The 23,127-nt window shown below is 44.6% G+C and overlaps 1 protein-coding gene across 2 annotated transcripts in view; it reads right to left on the bottom strand.

Moving 5' to 3' along the window:
* Positions 1–1,045: 1,045 nt before the first annotated feature.
* Positions 1,046–23,127, bottom strand: part of MTMR7 (myotubularin related protein 7) — a 38,831-nt gene continuing 16,749 nt past the window's right edge. The window contains exons 5-15 of one of the 2 annotated variants that reach the window (XM_083630424.1): positions 22,929–23,057; positions 21,888–22,022; positions 18,087–18,219; positions 14,367–14,476; positions 12,890–13,015; positions 12,339–12,388; positions 11,619–11,819; positions 9,069–9,200; positions 6,242–6,368; positions 3,290–3,670; positions 1,046–2,644 (exon numbers count right to left, since the gene is read on the bottom strand). In XM_083630424.1, the coding sequence (XP_083486550.1) occupies positions 3,305–3,670; positions 6,242–6,368; positions 9,069–9,200; positions 11,619–11,819; positions 12,339–12,388; positions 12,890–13,015; positions 14,367–14,476; positions 18,087–18,219; positions 21,888–22,022; positions 22,929–23,057 (1,509 nt within the window). In that variant the 3' untranslated portion in view covers positions 1,046–2,644; positions 3,290–3,304. Of the gene's footprint in view, positions 3,671–6,241; positions 6,369–9,068; positions 9,201–11,618; positions 11,820–12,338; positions 12,389–12,889; positions 13,016–14,366; positions 14,477–18,086; positions 18,220–21,887; positions 22,023–22,928; positions 23,058–23,127 lie in introns of both variants that reach the window. The other variant, XM_083630425.1, reaches the window with a different exon arrangement.

Below are 23,127 nucleotides of genomic sequence, written 5' to 3'. Positions count from 1 at the left end.
ACTCAACCAGATGGGTGGGGTATAAATAATAAATAATTATTATTATTGAAATTAACAGATTAAGTTTTATTACCTTTTATTTAGGGGGGTATATACATATACCATTGGGGCTATTGCGAAACGATGGGTGTATCAGCATGCTGAAGGGAGCACTGAGGTTTGCAGGGAGAGCAGGAAGACAGAAAGCAACTTTATCTGCAAAGTAGGTCAATGAGGACTGAGTAGCCATGAAATGCTGTTTATGGTAGAAGTGAAATTGAGAGGAAAGCACTATATGGAAGGAATGGCTCTCTGAAAGCCAGAATAGGAGCATTTTTGTTAGGAGGAAAGGTATGCTGTAACATCCTGTGTGTCCCATCAGTTGTACACTTCTTTAAATCTGAAATTATATTTATCTTGGAATATATCAGTCGTTTTTGGTTTCCTCCTGGTCAATGGTGGACATATCAATTAAAATCAGTCTCTAATATTATTGAGCAGAACCATGCCATGCCATACCTAAGCTTTGGTTCTCCTTTAAACTTAACAGCATGTAGAGATGGAGCTTGAATTGGCACTTAAATAGCTTTACAGCTAAGAGTACAGAGTTTGGACATAAAGCATGCAGGCAAGACAAAATTTGCATGCTGCCTATTAATAGTCCAAAAGTTCTTCGCAGTTTGTCCAGGGTGCAAAAACAGATTATAGACCCACCTCAAATTTTACATTTCTCAGGATGCATTAGGGTTTTAAAATTATATCTCTGCACCCCAACAGTGAGTCACTTGAGCACATGACAGTGGAATAGTCAACCCCTTTGATCCACCCATTGGGAGGAGTTTAGTTCAAAAAGGTTTGAAGTCCACTGAACAAGTGCGGAGGAGTGGGGCTAGATTCCCCCTTACTTAAGCAGCTGGTGGCAGGGTTAAGTGTCTTGAAAGTGTTGAGCAGTGCACGCCTCTGGATTGCAGATTCAAAGAAATTGAAGAGAGCACAAACATTTATTCTAAAATAATATCTTGAATTTTCCAAAATTATAATAATCCTAAATATAAACAATAGAGTATAATAATTGTGCGTCCTTATGTATTTATTATTTAAATAACCTTCATTCAGGTAGTATAATGCAGCATTAAGACGATACAAAAACAAAACAAGCCATAAGGTCTTAAATCAAGAGTTCAGGGATCCCAAGCAAAACCATCAGGAGTTGAGCGGCAAAACTGGACATTAAAATATGCTGCACAAATTTTACTAAGTGTTTTTCATATTTCAAACTCCTATATTTCTAGAAATACAGACAAGATGATATAGTATACAGTGTTACACTTGTTTTAAGTTCAGTTCCCAGATTTCACCTTCGCATCATCCGTATTTCATATGTGATTCCACAAACATGGTGCTTCAATGCATTCCAAGTTTTGAAAGAAACGATTCTTCATTCCTATCCAGAAAAATCTTTAAGAATGTACATCAGGTATTCTTACGCATATGTTTTAGAAAGATGTACGATTCTAAAGTGTGGAGCTGATTTCAAAACATGGAATGTTTAAAACCAATGTGAGTCATCTTTCAAGTTTCTGAATGTTGCTAGATGTGTTGCATCCCTACCAGGTTTTTATCACTGAAGGCTGGCGCTATGAGTTTTGGGGACAGTGTTTGCTCCTATGTCCCTTGTCCTACCCCCTCCCCACCCACTCCAGGAGTGAGCTACAGCCATTACATTTACATAAGAAAAAGTGGCAGGAATCTACTCAGGGTCCATGACTGCTGGGTTTTCTGCTACTAGTAACCAAAATCGCTTAGTTTAACCAAACCCAACTAATCTGGATTATTGCAGTCCATTTACCTTATTGCAGCTCCATATACCTTAACAGGAACTATTTTGAATCAAGTCCCCTCCTGTTTGCATTGTCACACCCTCTTTGCCTGCATGACCACACCTTGAGTTCTTTTCCTGTTTTGTCGCTAGACTAAAACCAGGGTTTGACTGTTGTACGTACACATGATAGCTAATCCAGTATAAACTCTTGATTCTGTAAGATAATCAGGAACAAAATGTGGTTTGTGGGACATGCAGAGGGAGGACGTCTTGTTGCACAGGCGGAATTCAACTTGCAGAGCACTGAATACAGCCCAGTATCTTCCAGACTAGAAGTCAAAGATAGGCCTTAAGTACAGGGGTCCCATTAAGCAGCAATCATCTTCAAATCCCCCCTCCCCCAAAATGATATAAAAGCAGAGCTCTCAGAGACAGAAGTCTAGCAAAAGACATCAATCCCCATAAACAGCCTCTCTGCATTTACCTGGATTCACATCCCTTGCTGTCTCAGTGCTACAAACCCAACCAGAATGGACAGGGTATCTTTTATTCTGCATGGGCATGTGACTTTGCATCCTTGATCGTGAAGCTGTTATTACACATGGCTATACCTGGAACTAAAACTGGATCAGGGTCACGGTGTTTAAGGAAGCATCTCCCTTAGAGGAAAGCAAAGAGAAGGCCCTTTGTTGATTTGAGCTACAACTTGATCTTTTGTTTTCTTCCTCTTCTGCAAAACTAAGGGGCAGGAAAGATTGGGGCTTCTGGGCCTGCTTGGCAGAAGCTTGTGGTCCTCAGGGTTTGTGGTCCTCAGCAGTACAGCCTTGCTTCAGTACTCCCCATCTGTAACACGGGGAAATGCTTTCTAAATACTTGGTCCTTTTAATAATCTGCAGCAAGTGACTGGTATGCTGTCTGTGCCTAGACTCGTCTTCTCATCACCTGCACAGGTTGGAGCTGGTGGCAGTTGTAATCCAAATTATCTGGAGGGCACCAGTTTGAGGAAGGCTGGAATAAATCCAGGAACCTGGGAATGATTTTTTTTACAATTTTAACTATAACTTTCTGAACGGATGGAGTAATGCTCTTCAAGAAGTGAATTTCTTTGTTCAGCTGTATCCATAAAGTGCAAGCTGTTATTTTGCAGGAATGGTGAGGGCAGGTCTTTGTTTTGATTTGGCATGGCTTGCATCAACATGTTTTCTCGAAGCTTCTTTGGAACGGTACTGCTGTCGACCAACTAAACACTAACCTAGAATTCTAAGTTAAATAGAAATTGTCCGTTCTGTATGGCTCTGTCAGTTATTAAAGGAAGATGAAGCAATCCCATAAATACATGACTGTTCTTAAATAGGAGAAGCTAAATGTAAGAGGTTATTTTTCCAGTTAAGATTCTAGCTTACAACTATGTTACATCTGGACCTTAAGTGCACAACTCTATTTCTTTGGACTTTTCTCTCTTTCAACATGCAGTCATTGGTCACCTACTGGCTGGCTGTCGTTTCAGACAGTAAGACAAACAGCTTCATCTGAATCGCGGTCTTTGGTGCTATCCTCGCTGGGCAAACATCCCCCTCCGCTTGGGGACCGGCAGCTCATGTCCTCCACACCTGACTCCTGATCACTGTTGGCAGAGAGATCTGGATCAGAGCTTTTCAGGTTATCTTGCGTAAGAATCAGGGCCGAGTCTTCTTCATCTCCCTGTGATGGGCTCCGGGAGGAGAAGGATTTCAGATTGCCTGTGTAATCCTGGGGAGTGTTGGCGATGCTGTCATTGGAAGTAGAATGTCCAAAGTCATTGCTTCCATTTCGTTGTTTTTGCTTTATCTCACCATTATTCAATGGCCCGCTTGTAAGTTTGGCCAATCTCTGCAAGACAAGCAACAGTTCATTCCTCATTTTTCTATTTTTCAAAGCATATATATCCCACTCTTCAGCAAGAAAAGCTCCCAGAATTACTCACATATCGATAAAAATGACAACAGTCCCTGCCCTGGCACCTCACAAAAGGAAAAGGGGACAGCAAGGGAGGAGGAAATATACATCCCATATTAACATCATTATTATTTCCTGTTATGCTTACTATTTCTCAAGGGCCATCAAGGCCTTAAAATAAAGGAAACAAAACAGCAACCAGTCCATTTCCATCTTAACTGGTCAAAAAGGATGGGAAGGGGAAGAGTAAAGCAAGCAAACTCAGGCATGAAATTATTGGTGTTACAAGGCTATTATAAACATCAAAAATTTGGTGCCTGAGGTTGATTATTTTCTTCTTCTCTCCCCATCCCTTTATCCCTTTGTGTCACATCTGTTGCTTTTCTTGATCTAAGTCACTCTAGGAGCCTTTGTGCATAGGGGTGAGTATAAATGCTTTGAACAAAAAAACTAAATATGGAGAACAACATGAAATATAATGGATTGGATTGAGGGAGAATGGCCAAGTGAAATTACAGTGGAGCAAGTTTCCACCCTGGAGACTTAGGATACTGACTCGCACCATTCCCGCCCCACCCCCAGGCAAAAGGTCTTTTCTTTTCTTAGCCTGAGAAAATGTGTTTTGATAAGGTCCAATTTTTGGAGGGTTCTCTTTCATCTTTGGAAGATCATTCCTGACCCAAGTATTCATTTTTTATTTTGACATAAACGTTTGGTACCAAGCTACTAAGAGGACTGTCTAAGCCCAATTGAACTTGCCAGGGATTTGAGATCAGCTACAGAGGTCCCATTTGTGCAGTCTCCATAAAATAAGCGAAGGCTGGTGTATACAAAAGACAGTGCCTTTTCTGCAATGGCCCCATATCTATGGAACACTCTCCCTCAAGATCAGCTCTCTCCTTAGTAGTGTTTAGGTGGGCTCTAAAAACAATTTTTAATGAGAGAGTTTAAGAGGCAGTAGTCTTACTGCTAGCTGCAATATATTGATCTGAAATGTTTTTACTGCTGCTATTACACCTCTGATTATGCTGTTTATATTTTATACAGTTTGTAATTGTTTTACATGTTATAAGTCACCACGGGGGAAATGTTTTATTTTAAATGGCAGCTAATAACTACAATTTTATGGGGGGGACAGGAGAGAGAGGATGAGAAATCATAATAAAAGCAAGACACACAAAAAATGTCTTCTGTCTCATCACTTTCAGGATTAGGGATTGTGAAGTATTTGGTACTATTTCGCTGGTACAATAAACACTGACAGACATTGGGAACAATCCATCCAAAGTCATAAAATTAGTTTTAGCGGTTGGAGGGGGGGAGGAATGCAAGTGTTCCAGTCAAGAAAGGGAAGAAGAAGAAGAAGAGTTTGGATTTGATATCCCGCCTTTCACTCCCTTTAAGGAGTCTCAAAGTGGCTAACATTCTCCTTTCCCTTCCTCCCCCACAACAAACACTCTGTGAGGTGAGTGGGGCTGACAGACTTCAAAGAAGTGTGACTAGCCCAAGGTCACCCAGCAGCTGCATGTGGAGGAGCGGAGACGCGAACCCGGTTCCCCAGATTATGAGACTACCGCTTTTAACCACTACACCACACTGGCTCTCAGGGAGATCTGCATGCTGGAGGTGCATCTCTGTATCTTCATAGTGATGGACTCAGTTTAGCTTGATGGATACATCCCAATCTGGGACACCAGCTGCATGCAACGCACACACGTTGAACTGGATAAAGCTGGCCCACCACACTGACTTCAAGAAGCATAGTAAAATGTAGTGGTTATAGACTATTGACTAGGACCTGGGAGTTCAGGTTCAATGCCCTGTTCAACTCTGAAAGCTCCTTCACTGGACGAGTCCCAGTTTCTAAGCCTAACCTATTCTTGGTTACAAGAATAAAACAGGGAGAAGGAGAACCGCATAGACCACCTTTGTTCGTTGGAGGAAAGGTGGGATTGTTGGCATCCATCATGAGAGAGAGAGAGAGAATGGCATGTGCCACTGGGGATGAAGTCAAACCACTGTGTTGGCTGCACTGAAGTGCTAACCTGGGCAGTGTGGATGGAGGTCCTGGGCTGCCCAGACGACAAGACTCCACTCTGGGCCTTGCTGATGATATCCCACAAGGCAGCGGAGGTTTAAGATCAGAGTTTTCTTGCTCCTCAATAGGTTACCATCCCAGGTTGACGAGTCCCATCTGCCCCCTCTATAGCACATGCAGAAACCACCTTATTGACCGTGGACCCACTATTGGTTTCGTGCTCCAGAGCCTGTCTTCGCATGCAGAGGAAGTCCCTATCTCATGGAAGGTTTGAGACCCATTAGCTACCCTTACCTGGTTTAGCCAACCAGTCGCATGCTGACAGCTTCTAGGTGGGAGCTGAGAGTAGGATGGGGACCAAAGGTAGACAAACTACCCCAGAAGGAGCATAACATGTCCCCCACCAGAGGGACTACCCCTGCCCTAACACCCCAAAGGTGGGATAGAAGTGTAATAAATAAAGATACCTCTTCCAAGACCAGTAGCTCTTCCTCCAATTGTTGTGTTTCTTCCTTCACTGCCAATAAGTACTCAGTAACAGACTGCCGAGGATGCAGCCCTTTTTCAAAGCGGTTGTACATTCCACTCCAGAATCTGGAAAACAAAAGAATGAAGTTGCAGGACTCACAAGGAAATCCAGTACATGCCTATTCAGGAGTATGTCCCACAGAGTTCAATGGAGGTAACTTCTACCTAAATGAGTACAAGATCACTTTTAAGGCCCAGCGCAGACTCTGCCAGCGGTCGGCAACCTGTGGCCCACGAAGACTGTTTTATCAGCCCATGAGCCACCCGATCGGCAATTCCCCCGCACACTGCACTAAACCGGCACAGCGCAGCACGGGGACTCATGAGCGGCACCAATTTTCGGCAGAAGCAATTTCTAGCACTGTGGACATGCGCAGACACAATTTCTGGCGTCGCGCTGCGTCGCGCTGCACCAGTCCAGCCCCACGGACGATCTCCGTGGGAGTGATCCAGCCCATGGCCAGTAAACCTTGCCGACCCCTGCTCTATGCTATACTAGACACAAGTTTAATAGGGGGAAGTTCCTCAAATTTCAAGTTGGCATGTGAAAATCCTTGCCTGCCTTCTTCTATCTAGGGGCTAATTTTAACATGGAAGTCTGCAAAGCCATGCAGCTCAAATACGTATTCCTGGATTTCTGAGACGTTTCTGTTTGGGAAAGTGACACATTTCAGCAAGAAGCAGCTGTCAAGCAATCAATATTTCACAAATTGCCGCAAGCACAAGATCCCTGAAACAATGAGCGTGCTGCAGTGAGAAGGAACACCTGATGTATAGGCAGATGTTTCTTCACATAACCCTTGAGACACTGGTTGACAGCTGGCGACAGTTCCCTGGTTAGCCTGAAAACAGTCTCAGAGAAGGTGGGGTACACCGTAAAGACATGTTGTGGACTACTTGGGTTAGACTTATCTGCCCTGTTGTCCAGTTCCTCTGGTTACATGCAACCAAAGGTCGGTTGCGTGCGCATAAGCAGATCAGTGCAGGGTTAAGTAACAGTCAGAGGTGGATTCAGAATAGAGCTGTTTAGAAAGGGCTTGTGAAGCTATTTTAAGAAGCTCTGTAATGCTATAAGTTCTAATGATAGCGCTAAGTGGATTCCCGTCAACACAACCACCCCTTTCCCAAATCTATAGTAGTTCAGTCTAATTCTCAAGAGGCAATGTTAGCTTAAGATCAACTTTTAAAAAACAATTTCCTTGGGGAACAAAGCAATCAGAACAATAAAACAGCACACCCCGTAAAGGAAACCAATGAGAGATCCTGATTTTTCCCATTTGCATTTGTACATAACAGATTTTCAGCTTTTGAACTGTAGCAATAATAAACAGTATTTGTAAATTTCCATAAATATAATTTTAGGGGACTGGATGTGCTTGTTTCAGTGTCAGCGATCCTCACAGCACATCAGGGTTAAGACTGCAGCCCTGTAAGGCAATTGGTATCCATAGCTACCAAATGTGCGAAGGGACCATAGAGTACATGTGGGGCTAGCCCCCCCTACCACTGACTCTGCCATGCATGCCAGCCCCCACCTGCTGCATGATTTGCATCAGTTTGAAGGGCACTGCTTCTAGGCATGTCAGTTTCCAACATGAGGACAGGACCTCTGATTAACCAAGCTTTCCCATCCCTGTGAAGGAAATCCTATGTGCTGAGGAGGGCCCCACATCAGACTGCTGGTAATGACTCATCAGCTTGTAGGTGTGCCCACCACATGCAGTAACAAGTCTTGTGCCTTTCAGCTGACCACTTCATGTGGTTGGCGTTCATGGGTACCAAATGCCTCAGCAGGGCCCGTCTATGCTGCAGAAGGCCTTCTCGGTAGTTGCGCCTGCCCTGTGGAGCGCCCTCCCATCAGATGTCAAAGAGATAAAAAATCATATGACTTTGGGCAGCTCTGAAGGCAGCCCTGTTTCAGGAAGCTTTTAATGTTTGATGTTTCGGTGTGTTACTTTATACTTTATTGGAAGCTGCCCAGAGTGGCTGGGGCAACCAGGTCAGGCAGGGTACAAGAAATATGTTGTTGTTGTTGTTGTTCCACAGGATCATAGAAAATATATATAAACTTTGGGAGTGGGGCGGCGGCTAGAAAAACAAACTTGGAAATGAGCAAGAAATCTAGGAATATATGTAAGTGGCCATTTGGGAAGGAAGTCCTACACAGGCACACTTGACTTTAAAAGTGAGAACTTCAATTATTATTATTAATTTGTTTGTTTGTTTGTGCCCCGGCTATCTGACTGGGCTGGACCAGCCACTCTGGGCAGCTTCCAACATGTATAAAAACATAGTAAAACATTAAACCTCAAAAAGCTTCCTTATACAGGGTTACATATACAGGCGAGAGAGAGAGAGAGAGAGAGAGAGATGATGATGATGATGACGATATATATATTCAATATAACTTAAGGATGATATTTGCTGAAAGATGTTAGAAATCAAACCACAGGATATCTGCCACATAAGCAAGGTGCATGCCTTGCTACCATGCCCAACATTGGTGCTGATGGGTACAGGTGCTCTTAGAACAGATATCCTAATACAAATTTATTTTAGGACTGGGCATTGACATTATTTCTGGAAATAATCCAGTGATACAAGTGAAGAGTCAATTTAGCAAGAAACTCCACATGGCTTTATGTCTCCTAAACGGAACATTATCACATTATTCATATACCGGAATGAAACCTGGGAAACGAACAGCAGCATTTTGTCCTAACGTTTTCCGTTAAGAGAACACCCAGTGGCAAGATTGTCACTTACTTGTAGATAATATGGCAGGGTGCGGACTGTGGGTGCAGGGTCCGATTATGGTCTTCCCTATACAGCGGATTCACATAATCTGCCCGATTCTTCCACAAGTGAGCCCAAAGTGAGTAAGTCCGCTCTTGAATCCTGTGAGTTGATTTGAAAGACAAGTCCCATGAATACAAGCCCAAGCCAAAATACGCTGGTGGAAGTAGGTTAAGAGAGCAGGTTAAGAAGGCTAGAATTCAAACGCTCTGGACTGGGTACTCTTTGATTCAAGCTCCCCTATTCCAAATGGAGAGGGGTTAGAGGAGGGGTGGAGAACCTTAATTCCTGGGGCCAAAAGTGGCCACCAAGCCTCACTTCCCCGCCCTTTGAACCCTTTCCAAGGCACATCCCTTTCCCAGGCTGCAGGCTTCACTGGCCCTCGAGTGCTTCTGTCTAGCTTGAATGCGTCCTTGGCCTATGATTGTGCTTCTTGCTTACTTGAGTGGAAAAGGCGGGGACGCATGCACACACGTGTTTGCATAGAAGCTGCTACCTTTTGCATGGCTGACATGCAGCCTACCGCACAAAGTTGCACCTGTTGTTCAGTCCACTTTTTGTCCTGGGGCCTGCTCAGTACTTGAATACAGAGCAAGCTTTCCCACACGTCAAGGCACTGTCAGGCAAGGAATGTCCACAGGAATTTACTCAAGTGTTTCCCAAACGTGGGTCAACAGCTGCTTTTGGACTACAATTCCCATCATCCCTGACCACCGGTCTTGCTAGCTAGGGATGGTGGGATTTGTAGCCCAAAAACAGCTGGACACCCAAGTTTGGGAAACAATGATGTTGCCAAAAGTGCACTTACAAGTTAGGAAAAGGCAGGGCCATCAGTCCTACGTCTCTCAGCTACACCTAGGTGTGCACCCGATGAGGCAGTTGCCGCAACGGAGAGGCCCCTCCCTTGAACCTGGCTTACGTATCTGTCATGGGACTGCCAGAGAATGCCACTGAGGAGCGGGAACAGTCAGAGGGAGATAGACAGGAAGTGTCGGATGAGGAAGAGGGGGAGAGCCAGGAGGCGGAAAGGCTCTCCGATGCTGAAGCAGAGCCCCAGCACTGCACGGGAAGTTCAGGCACAGACAGTGAGGCTGTGCCTGTTCCGTCTGCCCAGGAGAGGGGAGAGTTAAAGAGGGGGGAGAGATGTCACATGAAACTTCCCCACCTTTTCTGTTGGAGGAGAAGCAGGCGAAGGCCACTCCCCAAATCTGAACCGGATGATTCAGATGCATGATTGTAATGTGTTGCTTGAACATATGTAAAATAAAGGTAAAGGGACCCCTGACCATTAGGTCCAGTCGTGGCCAACTCTGGGGTTACGGTGCTCATCTCGCTTTATTGGCCAAGGGAGCCGGCGTACAGCTTCCGGGTCATGTGGCCAGCATGACTAAGCTGTTTCTGGCGAACCAGAGCTGCGCATGGAAACGCCGTTTAGCTTCCCACCGGAGTGGTACCTATTTATCTACTTGCACTTTGACGTGCTTTCGAACTGCTAGGTTGGCAGGAGCAGGGACCGAGCAACGGGAGCTCACCCCGTCATGGAGATTCGAACCACCGACCTTCTGATCGGCAAGTCCTAGGCTCTGTGGTTTAACCCACACTGTAAATATCTCTGAGTGAGCAGAGGTGCTTATTGCGAAGAGCATACACAAGCCATCACAGTATCTCCCCTATCCGAGCTGCACACAAGCAGGCGAAGACTCTGCCTGTGTGTAACCTTCTGCTCCTCCCTCTTCAATCCTCTTCTGCTCCTGGGAATCAGTGGAGCAGGACTGAAGGGGACAGGAGGAGTGGGTGTTGAAGCCCTTGACTCTACACCAGCCTGACCTCTCTCTTCCTCCCCTGCACCTGGTCTTCACTCTCCAAACCTGCAGCTTCTCCTGCCTCTGACTCTTGCCTCCTAGCTGTTACAGGTTCCTTTCTTCCAAGTCAGTCTCCAACCCCCTTCTGACGGTGCCCACTCGTCAGTGTCCGGTCAGTCCCTGACCCAAGGGAATGAAGCCCTTGAATTGAAAAATGTTGCTCACCCCTAGGCTAGACGGTACATTCAACTGCAAATCAAAGCCAATGAATAAAAGTGATATAGCAGGGTGGGAAACCTGTGTCAATTCCTATTAGCCAGGCTGGCAGGGGTGGATGGGAGAAGGACTCCAACATCACTGGAGGTAAGCCACAGCAGTCCAACAGGCCTAGGGTTGTAGCAAGCCTGAGACATTTGAAGTCCAAGCCATGGCAAAACACAGGTCCTTTCTGTTCTCAAAAAAGCCATGTTATCAGACTGGAACTCCTTGACCACTGGCTGTGCTAACTGGGGCTGATAGGAGTTGTAGTCCAAAAGTTATGGAGTTAACTAGGCTGGGAAACCTGATATAACTTGTGGAACCAGGAAGTGGAGGGCAAAAGATTTTCATGGCCGGGTCAGCCCTTTCCAGTCCCCCATTCATCTAAATGAAATACAGCTCTCAAGGAGTGAATGGCCTACTGTGCATACGTATCATTTAAGTGGCAAGCATGCCTTACTTCAGCTCTCGCCTTTCCTTCTGACAGTTGCACAGGAAGTTCCCAAACTGGCACGAACAGATGTGATGCTGTATGTGGATTAGGAACCTTTCGTTGAATTCAAAGGCACAAGGAAATTGTTCCATAAGCTGCCAAACACACTCGATGAACTGATCAATAACTGGAGAGATCTCCTTTGGGTCTCCATCTAAATTGCCATACCTAAAAACAATCCCAAAATGGAAAGTTAATTCATAGCAAATGATCCTTTTAAATGAATGACACCCTGCACCATTGCAAGCCCAGTCCTAAACTTCAATTTAAATATTTTTTTAAAAGAAAAAGATTACTTTGGTGCCATTCTTAGCACTTCAGAACCAGGTCTGAAATTTGCCTTGGCTGAGGCATGAGAGTCAGCCCAAGCCTGAATAGCTAACATCTCAATTTATTTGCATACAATCAAAAATAGTTTGCTTACATAGTCATACACAAGGCAGTGACCTGGTTATCTTGAATTACTACTACAACACCATAGTTTGAAACATTGCACAACCACTGCTGTCCCTCAGTCAAAGATTGGCTGCCTCATACAACATGATAGTTATGGAAGATTTAGCTCATAGCTCAAAGGCGCAGCTATAGGTATTATTTAGAAAGTGTTGTTCATTTGCTATCCAATGGTAGCAACACATTTAATTGGCTGTAGCCTCATGAAGTCTACACACAGCAAACCACACTTACCTGTGATTAAATTTATGGCCAAATGAAACCCAGTCTTTGTCAATTAATACCTAGAATGAGAGAGGTATGTATAAGTAGCATGCAAAGAAGCTCACATGCATTTTTAAGAAAGCAGAACATTATCTTCACTGTCAGTCTAAGGCAGGGGTGGGGATACCTGTTTTCAGACTCCAACTATCATCAGCCCCAGCCAGCATGACCAGTGGCCAAGGATGATGGGAGTTGTAGTTCAGCAACATCCAATGGGGCAAGTAGAAAAGAGGTGAGACCTGTGCTTTTTAGGCAAGAGTCAAGTGGAAGTGTGGATGAGCTTTCAGCATAGACAATCCTGAGCGAATGGGCAAATGGTTGACACAGCATAAGGGAGCTTTCATTGCTCCTATGCTACACTTGTTCTCACAGAAGGGCATAGAACCAAACCACTAGATACTTAAAAGTAGCTTTAAAATACTTTTAGTGTTAAGGAAGCCCCTGCTATACTAAGCCAAGTAACTACAGAGCACATTGCTTCTTACATGTCCCACTTTTTCTGCAAAAGCAAGCATGCTTACCATAAACCCTTTCATAGTTCTGTAATATGGATCTAAAAGAAGGCTTGCTACAGAGCAAACCTGAGCTGTCCGGTCCCATCCGTCAGAACAGTGAACAAGAACGCTCACTCCTTCTTCAGCAACAGCCTAAAATACAGAGGAACATTGAAGAGATATATAGCCAATAAAATGCAGAGCAGTAACATTTCCATCATTTGTGTGAAGTACATCAAACTGGTGCAGCCAACACAAAGAATGACTTGCTTGGATTTGCAAAGTTTCCAGCTACAGTTTCCCAGCATCTCTAGGTATTGCCTGGAAAGACCCTTGTCTGAAACATGTGCCTGTACAGCATAGACCAGGGGTGCAGACCAGCAGAGACCAGAGGTGGGGAATCTGTGACCTTCCATACGTTGTTGGACTCCAACTCCCACGAGTCCTTGTTGGCATGTCCACTGATCAGAGACAATGAAAGTTGTAGTCTAGCAGAATTTGGAGGGGCACGAGTTTCCCATCCCTTGTGTAAGCAAAACTTAACTAGATGGACCAGTCATCTGACTCCATCTCAGGCAGCTTCTTATATTCCAGTGTTACCAAACAAAGAACTCTACAAGTCAACATAATGCACTGGGCAGATCTTGGCAGACGGTGGACAGCAATTATATATCTTGTCATATTTTGCTTCTGTCAGCTTTAGGGGTCACGCCCCACTTGTCAAAATGTTCAAATCAGCTTATTGATCCTGTGTCAGGGGTTGACATGCTGTCCACAAAGGCTTTCACTGGTGCCTTTGGGCAGGTGTCCCAGACTAGAAGATTTCATTTTTTTTTAAAAAAGGTCTCTAGCTCATCTAGAAAGAAAGTTATAGAACAAAATGTGCAGGTACCTTCTAAGCAATTTCTGTGAAATGAGAGTGAGGGTGGTATGGCTACCTTACATATTTTTTCTAGTACTGAAAAATGCTCCCTGTTGATATTAAACAGCAAGAGCATCAGTGTGTCTGTCAATATAGTGTGATCTCCGCAATCAGGACCAGCAGGACATAGCTGACTTCCCATGGAAAGCATAAAGTTGTTGCAGGCAACCATCTCTCTTAATTTTGTGTTGTACCACATTGCTCGTGGAAGTCATTCTGTGACTGATGCCTCCAGAACGCTCTCAAAATGTGAGATATGACCACCGGTCCAAAAAGGTTGGCAACCCCTGCTCTATGTTCCCTGGTTGTTGGGAATGTGGTGTCAACAGCCACAGGTACACAGGACAGGTAATGGTAACTTGGGCAGGACAGAGTGGGCTACAGGGGCCCATGACACAATTTGTTTCAGTAACATGGTACCTGTTTGTTACAGAGCGACACCGTCTACTTCCCTAGCCTCATTTGGGCCACATACATTTCTTATATAATAAATCCCTGAGGGCAGCAGCAAGTCAACAGCATAAAATCAGGTCTTCTGAATCAGCATTATCCCAATTTCTTTCTAAAAAGTACATACTGCACCTTAGCAATAAAGATGCCAGCATCCATGATGGCTTTGATATGCTTTAGCCAGCCTGAGTTCTCTAAACCCCAGAGGAAGTCACTCATCGAAGGAGATCTCAGCTCGCAAACTGCAAAATACACCAGCTTCAGTAAAGAACTCTGTTTATAGCCAGTTTTACATTATTGTCATTATTATTAATGTTTTTAAATTTGTATGCCGCCCTTCATCCGCAGATCCCACGGTGGTTCGCAACATAAAATTGCAACATAAAACCACAAAATACATAAAATCCTAGAGTTGTAGAGTTGGAAGGGACCACAAGGGTTATCTAGTCCCATCCCTGCAATGTAAAAATCTGTTGCCCAATGTAGGACTCAAACCCACAACCCTGAGATGAAGAGTCTCATGCTGTAACGACTGAGCTATTGGAGAGGACATAGTAAAAGTAAGAACGCTGTCTTTTCCAATACATAGCACATGAAAAAGGGGAATTCAAAAAAGGACTGGGAGCTGGTTCCCACATGCATAATTGTAGCTTTTAGTGCAATTATATACAGGTATACCCAAAATAAATTTAACAGGGGTATACTGCCACATAAAGGAGCACAGCCTTCAGAGTCACAAGGTTGACTTGGGAAAGGTGTGGATACACCTTTTTGTTGCCAGGACTGCCTAAATAGGTTTTCATCTTTCTTCAAATGCACACACTATAGAGTAATACAGAATCAATCTGCAATGAGCTTTTATTTTTGGAACGAAACCAGTTTCTCCAGAAGTGATTTTCAGGGGCAGAAAATATGCAATAGATTTAGACTGTGTGAGGACTAATAATAAAAACAAACCCAAGTACTCAGTTTCCTTTGATTCTGAAATAAGAGGTCATGTGTATACAATCTCACAAAGCTGCAGAATGCTTGCTTACACATCTTGTGTATAACAAAGCCCAAATTTTATTTAAATGAAAAGCAGTGAAGGGAGGCAACACGGGGGAGGGTTGCTTTTTACCCACCATGGGTGGTATTCAGCCAAGCGGACAAACTGCAAATTGACCCTCACAGATAAAAGTTTAAAAAACAACAACAAAGGGGAAGCATTTTAACTTGTATTGATCAGATTTAATTTGTAGAATTAAAATAGAAAGCCTTTGTAATGAGTAGTATCATACATGTCATAAGCTAGAAGCTGGAGACCCTGGGACGCGGGTGGCGCTGTGGGTTAAACCACAGAGCCTAGGGCTTGCTGATCAGAAGGTCGGCGGTTCGAATCCCCGCAACGGGGTGAGCTCCCGTCGCTCAGGCCCTGCTCCTGCCAACCTAGCAGTTCGAAAGCACGTCAAAGTGCAAGTAGATAAATAGGTACCACTCCGGTGGGAAGGTAAACGGCGTTTCCGTGCACTGCTCTGGTTTGCCAGATGTGGCTTAGTCATGCTGGCCACATGACCCGGAAGCTGCACGCTGGCTCCCACGGCCAGTAAAGTGAGATGAGCGCCGCAAGCCCAGAGTCGTCCACAATTGGACCTAACGGTCAGGGATCCCGTTACCTTTAGAGGCCCTAAAGCAATTCAGCTAAAGCCAAAGAGAATGCCAGGAGAATGGTAGCTTGAAGGATTGAAGAGACGATAACCAAGTTGCAGAGCACCCAAGTTTAAGGCCAGATCTGTCTCATAGGATTAAGCTCCCAAATTTAATCCCAGCTATCTGCAACTAAAGGATCAGGAGTGATGTCGTTTGATGTGAAAGGGCCCAAGGTCCTGAAGAGCCACACCTGGTTGGAATAGGCCAAGAGTAGCCAATGTGGTCCTCTGAAGATTCTGTTGGACTCCGACTCCCATCATCCCTGACCATTACCTATGTTGGCTGAGGGTTGGAGTCCATCAACATCTGGAGGATGCCATGTTGGCTATTCCTAGAGTAGAAAATCCTGGCCAAATAAGCAAATATTCTGCAGGTACCTGTAAATTTGATGCTTGGACACATATGCCCTTACTTAACCCAGAGTCCTTTCAGCTAACCTTCCATCCAGTGATCTATCACATAAGGCCATTTTAAAAAATGCATCTCACAGAACTCCTGATGGCCCACTGCTGACAGCAAGAAACCTGTCCAATGATTTATGTATCCATGCAGATGGGAGCACAAGCAATTAGCGGCTGGATTCAAACCGAGATGGCTGCCTCTTGTTTGCAAAGTGCAGGATAAAGTCAAAATAGAGCCTTCCTCCCATATCAGAATCAATATTTGCTCTCCACTTTACTGAGCAAAGTCCATAAAGTCCTAAATTATAGGCCTGCAACCATACAGACATCAAGAGAACTCCCGCTGATGTGGAGTTCAACTGTGAGGAATTAAATAACTAAGCAAAAGCTCCATTAGATTGCACTGGCACCTTCATATGCGCACCAAAAAGCATTAATCTATAAAAAGGGTCTGCAAAGAGGAGAATCTGGGACAGATCTGGCCCTAAGCACAGGAGACAACCCTCAGTGGGTGGGTGTGTTTGTGTGTAACTCAAATATCTGGCAAGCTCAGCAACTCACAAGATGACCTTATTTCTCTTTCGAACAGGGAAAGCTGGTGGCTGGTGAGGAATGCAACCCTGCTAACTATGAATACTAGAGAAAGAGGTAATGACTGGTCCGATTTTTAAATTTACTTAATCAGGAAGCATAACAGAACCGAGATGACTCAGCCAGTAGAGCATGAGACCCTTAATCGTAGGGTTGTGGGTTCGAAACCCACATTGGGCAAAAGGTTCCTGCATTACAGGGGGTTGGACTAGATGACCCTCGTGGTCCCTTCCAACTCTACAAGTCTACGGTTCTCATATTTGTATCCTGCCCTTACTCCAAAAGGCTGAGAATAGCATATGTGGATTAATCTCATTTCACTCTCACAATAAGCCTGCGAGATAGGTGAGCCTGAGAAATATGTCACATTGCTTCCCCCAAAGAATTCTGGGAACTGTAGTTTATTAGAGATGCAGGGGCTGTAACTCTGTGAGGGGTAAACTACAGTTCCCATGATTCTTGGGGGGGGGGGAAGCCATGTGCTTTAAATGTACGGTTTTGATGTGCAACAGAGTGACTTGTTTAATGGAAATTCCCACACCCAATTTTTAGTATTCTGCGAACAGCTCTCTTCACACTACCCTTTCTGATATCGTATAAAGCACAAGTATGCAGGTATGCACCCCGGAAATTTTGTTGTTTTGGAGCACAGGGCAGATGTGCTCAGATAGAGCAGAAGTCCCCAACCACTTTGGGCCCAGGAGCACATTTTGAAATCTACAGAACTGTCACGGGCATTACAAAATGCCCGTTTCACAGAAGAAAAACTGGTGATGCTCTCCACAAAAAAACACCCAAACCCTTCAAGCAAATAAACAAAAAAGGCGGCAACGCCCTCCAATAAAAATAGGCTTCCTCCAAATAACAAATAATAATAATAATAATAATAATAATAATAATAATAATAATAATAATAATATAAAGGAGCAGTGGCAGGGGCTCTCAGCAGATGCCAAGGGGGCTCTCTGAGGGTACCACCATGTCTACTGGGACCACACTGGGGACAGGGCAAAGTCCACATTTTCAATATTTGTTGCTGAAACACAGAAGTACACACAACAGATGATTGATCATTTTTAACCCTCTCCCCTCAGGATCTCGCTGCACCGAAAAGCATGCGTGAAAGGGCACAAGGCAAAAGCACAGATAAGGGAAAAACCACAAAGTATACCTTCCAGCATTTTTTGGAGACTGCTCCTCATGACATGGATGTTCTCAATACCTATGAACTGAAACTTGATGTTGGAGTAGTTGTCTTCATTCTCATATCCTTTCCCAGCTGCTCTGTTTGCCATTGCATTGAGCTGCAGAGGGGGCATAAGAAAAGAAAGAAAAAACATCAAGTTGCAGAGGAGATGGTCTCATTCTGCTACATGACAAAGGAACAGCATGCAGTATATACAAAAGCAAAAACACTTACAGGAGTATTTCACTCCACTGCATATCTAATTACAAAAGGCCACCTTTTAAACCTATTTGCACAGGCAGGAGGAGGGATCAGAGTAAAATTGGAGCTTTCTTTGACATTTGAGCTGCAAGAACTAAGAGGCTTTTATATTTTTCAGCCCTCAGGTCTTTATTCCAACCTTACTCCGAGTGCTAATCAAGACACACACTCTCTGTTTTATCCGCACAATGACCCTGGAAGGTGGGTTAGGCTGAGAGCTAGTGACTTGCCCATGGTTCCCCAGTGAGCTTGGTGGCAGAGCGGGGATGTGAGCTCAGTGCTCTGCAGACTAAATCATACACCCTAAACTACTGTGCCAGAAATGGTTCTCAATTGTCATTACAACCCGCAGTGCAATTTGGGGTGGCAACACTTTGAAGCAATCAAATTTTGCAAGGATACCTGGGGTCCTCTGCCTACAGGCTGTCGGGGGCTAGACCATGAGTAGGCAAACTAAGGCCCAGGGGCCGGATCTGGGCCAATCACCTTCTCAATCCGGCCCGTGGATGGTCCAGGATTCAGCGTGTTTTTACATGAGTAGAATGTGCCCTTTTATTTAAAATGCATCTCTGGGTTATTTGTGGGGTATAGGAATTCATTCATTCCCCCCCCCAAAAAAAATATAGTCCGGCCCCCCACAAGGTCTGAGGGACAGTGGACCGGCCCCCTGCTGAAAAAGTTTGATGACCCCTGGGCTAGACTGAGGAGGAATGGTGGGGGCCGCCCCCACCTTCTCCTGAACCTTCCCGAGAACAGGAGGACGGTATAGATTTAGATCAGTGGTTTGCAGAAGGGCATAATTCAGAGGCTGCATAGGACAGAAGCTGGGAAATATTGGAAGAGGAACAGCAGGAAGAAGAAGCACAACCAGGGGAGAGATAGCTGACAGACTCAGTGTCCTTGGAAAGTAATCCTGACCCCCCCCCCCACTTTCTCCCAGAACCAGACAGGCATTGAAAGTAGTAGAACAGAGAGCTCGGCAGCAGAAGGCTCAGATTAGCGGACGCAGGACTGACGTAGAATAGGGGAGACGAAGCGAGGGTGGGACTTTACTAGCAACACCATTTATAGAGAGAGACCACATTCCTTTGTCTCTCACTGTGATTATTGAATAAACTAATTGGTAAGAACTCTTCCATTTTTTATCTGCTTCTTTGCTGCCACCGGGGGAGGGATCTGCTTCCCCGAAGCCTGACACAGGCACACAACTGAATCTCAAACACACACACATGATCCCTGTCAGTTAGGGCCAAACCACCTGGAGAAGTACCCACTTCTCATGGTCCCTAAGCGTAACTTTTCAGTGGCAGAGCACATGATCTGCATACAAAAGGTTCCAGCTCCAATCCATGAGATATCCAGACAGGGCTGGTTAAGACCCCCTCCTTGATACCCTGAAGAGCCACTGCAAACAGCATCAACAATACTGTGCTAGAAAGACCAATAGCCTGACTCACTAGAAGGGAAATTCCTATGCTCCAATATGGACTACCATCCCAAACTTATCTGGGCTGTGATCGAGAGACCCAACTGGGATGCAAATTGGAAAGTAAGCCCCATTGAACTCAATGGGCTTACTTCTAAGTACATATGTGTCTAGATTTGCACCCGCTCATTTTTCCTGCTGGCCACATCCATTGCGAAAATCAAGCCTGCTGCAATCTGCCGCCCCCCATGCTAGAATGTGATAGCATGCTGAGAACTGGCTGTAACGTATATTGATGGATGTTTATTTCAATGCAAGTGGCGTCGGAAAACTAAAACAGCAGCTGCTTCTTTGGCAGCAAAATAATCACGACGGCCTTTCCAACCAACAAAACATTTACACTTTTCTCTCAGCACCTATGATCGTGGTTAGCACCCACCCAGTCCTCGTGGCGTAATGCCCACTCCATATATTATGGTTGCCACTTTAAAAGGGGAGAGCATGAAAATAAAATACAATGGCTATTTCTTATCCAGTTGCATTAACATTTATTTTTGTGCTGTTGAAGCAAATTCTGCTTTTAACATCACAATATATCCAGAAGATGGCACTATCTCTACAGTACCGCAGTGGATTTACATAAATATGCTGATTGGCTCTCAGATGTTGAATTTTTGATGGCCTGCGTTGATTTGCTAGGGTGAGTTAATTAGTAATATACACTTTTTTAACATGAGGTAACTCAGGAAGTTTTATGATTTTGTAGGCACAGCACAGAAGAAAATTTTCAACTTGCTGACAAAATGACAAACTTTATCACAAGTTGTGTAATGGCTTTAGGGGTTGCTTGTGCGTAAATAGCCGCCGCTCTGGGCTAGGTTGGCTGGTTAAACCATTTCTCGCTGGACAGCCATCCACTCCGTGGCTGTTCAGTCGCTGGCAGAATCCGTCAGTGGGCGTTTCTTAAACCTTTTCCAACATAAAAGTTGTTTGACGCCCAGTCTCCTCCTACTCTCCCTGCGCGGAAGTCTTCTGCGCAGGGAGGGCGTGGGTAGCGGAGGACCTGTGCTCTCCCCGCTGGTGTCCAGTGAAGAGTCCCGGAGCCTGCTCTCTGCTTCCCCCATTGGCCCCCCTCTATCCCTGGTGTAGCGCTGATTTTCTTCCCCAACAGGAGACTTGCCTCTCTCCCTGCTTGGCCCCTCTCCAGCATCGTTGTGGGGCCTCGCCTCCTCCTCTAGTTCCGATGGCAGTTCCCTGACAAGTTGAAGAGAGAAGAGACCCTTCCATCCTGGGCCCTTCTGCTTCCAATGTTAACTTTGTCAAATCTATCAGAGATAAGAATGCATCTCAGATGCATTCAAAAAGAGAAATCAGTGGCAGATTTGCAGTTCTGACCGCAGTGCAAGTAAACTGGGACAAAACTCACACCAGAATCCAATGCATTCTACTGCAGGTCTGGAAGGCTTTCCTGATGATAGTTAAGTTCAAGGGCCCTTATTGTATTTATAGCATTGGTGTTACAGCAATTGCCCATAACCAAGTTACAATGTTTGCTAGCATTCCGTGACAGCCCAGAATGACCACCAGTCAAGTAATGGCACAATGTAGAGAGCTCATAGCCTCAGGCAGCTGTGAAATTATTCTGCTGCAAGTCTGTCTGTCTTGACCTGTAGTGATGAGGTTTGAGACAAGTAGTTGGCAAAGGAGAGGGAGGGAGTCTGATTGTACTACCTGATACTTTCTACCTGGCATTAACTGGAGTTGGGGAGTTGCTGCACAAGTTACCAGTGCCCGCCCACCCAGGCTTCAGTTACACATAATTTATAAAGCATAGCCTTAGGACTATTTGTTTGCTGTTCCTCTAACTCCAGAATTCACAACGAAAGAGCTAAGTAAAACCATATTTCCATCTTCTGAGATTTGTAGCGGAAAGCTCACAAGGCACTTCAAGGCCACCCAGTGCTATCCAACTCATTCAGATGACCTCTGACATACTTCTACAGGCATGCTATTGTAGATCTTCTGAGACGCGCCAGGCTGTAATCAGCATTAGCCACCACAAAATAAGCACATACACCACAGAGTACAAATTTTCTCACTTTTGGCCGTGTATCAACAACATAGATGAAATCACTTCCTGGATTTGCCTTCCTGATCGACTGAAGCATCTGTTCGTCTTCAAGGCATCGGGCACTGAAGCCCGAGAGAGGCTGGCTACTCCTGCATATGGAAGCCTGCGAGGAAACAAAAACAGAGACAGAAATATTCAAGTTAACACATTTAGCATGGCCAAAGGGAATTTACCATCTAGAAATGGAAAACAAACCCCCCAGACGCTTGCCACTTGAGAAGTACAAATGTAGCCTATATCAGGGTTAAGCACAGAACTGCTTTGTAAAGCCCTTTGAGGTTTTCTACACTCAAGTGGTATATAAGTTTTATGAAATAACTAAAAATGAACCTCAGCTAGGCTCTTTTCTTCTCCCCTTCCCCCAGCATATCTGCCGGTTTCAAAGAAGCACCTATTATTCACCTCAGCTGCATTCCCTCCCATGATTCAAGACCCAGGCAAAGGATTCAGCATTAATATCCCCAGAGGCTCTGTAAGAACTCTCTCCTTGTGCATCTCCCGACCCTTACGTTGCAGTTACTACAAATATATGAGGTTGTAGAAGTGCGTAAGTGATGCCTCCCCTCCAGTGCCTCCAGTGCTTCTCCCTCCAATGGGGAAGAGAGACTGTCAGCACTTTTGCTTGTGTCCCCAAGTGAGAAGCTATGGAGCTTATTAAGGTGCATAGAGATGGAAGGGGCATTGCAAGTGATCAAATCCAACTCCCTGCTTGATGCAATTATCTTTCTTATTTATTTATTTATTTATTTATTTATTTATTTATTTTCTATGTGCGGACAAAAGAAACAAAAAAGAATTGACAGTGTTAACAAAAGGAACCATAGCACACACAAAAAACCCATACCTCAAAAACACTCTAATGAACAATATATTTTAACCAAATTTCAAATGCATTTTCTTTGTTTATTTGATGCAATTATCATTTGTCCCTCATGGTTTTTAGCTAATAGAAAATGAAGAGTCAGTCCAAGTGAAATAAATCATTGAAAAGCTTTAGTTCTACACTTACGTTATTTTGCTTGTAGTAATATGAAAGTGCTGGGAAACGCCTCCTGCTGCGGAATTTAGAGCTTCCCATAATGATGTGGGCAGTGGCTGATTTCGGCACATACACTTCGGTGGGGTAAGAGTCACAGACCTGTCCAAAAGCAGAAGCAGAAGGAAATCAAGATGAGTTTCTTGAAGCAGAACATAGCATGATCTTCTGG

This window comes from Podarcis filfolensis (assembly GCF_964270895.1).
Source record: "Podarcis filfolensis genome assembly, chromosome: 9".
Taxonomy (NCBI): Eukaryota; Metazoa; Chordata; class Lepidosauria; order Squamata; family Lacertidae; genus Podarcis; species Podarcis filfolensis.
This window is presented reverse-complemented; position numbering and strand designations above follow the sequence as displayed.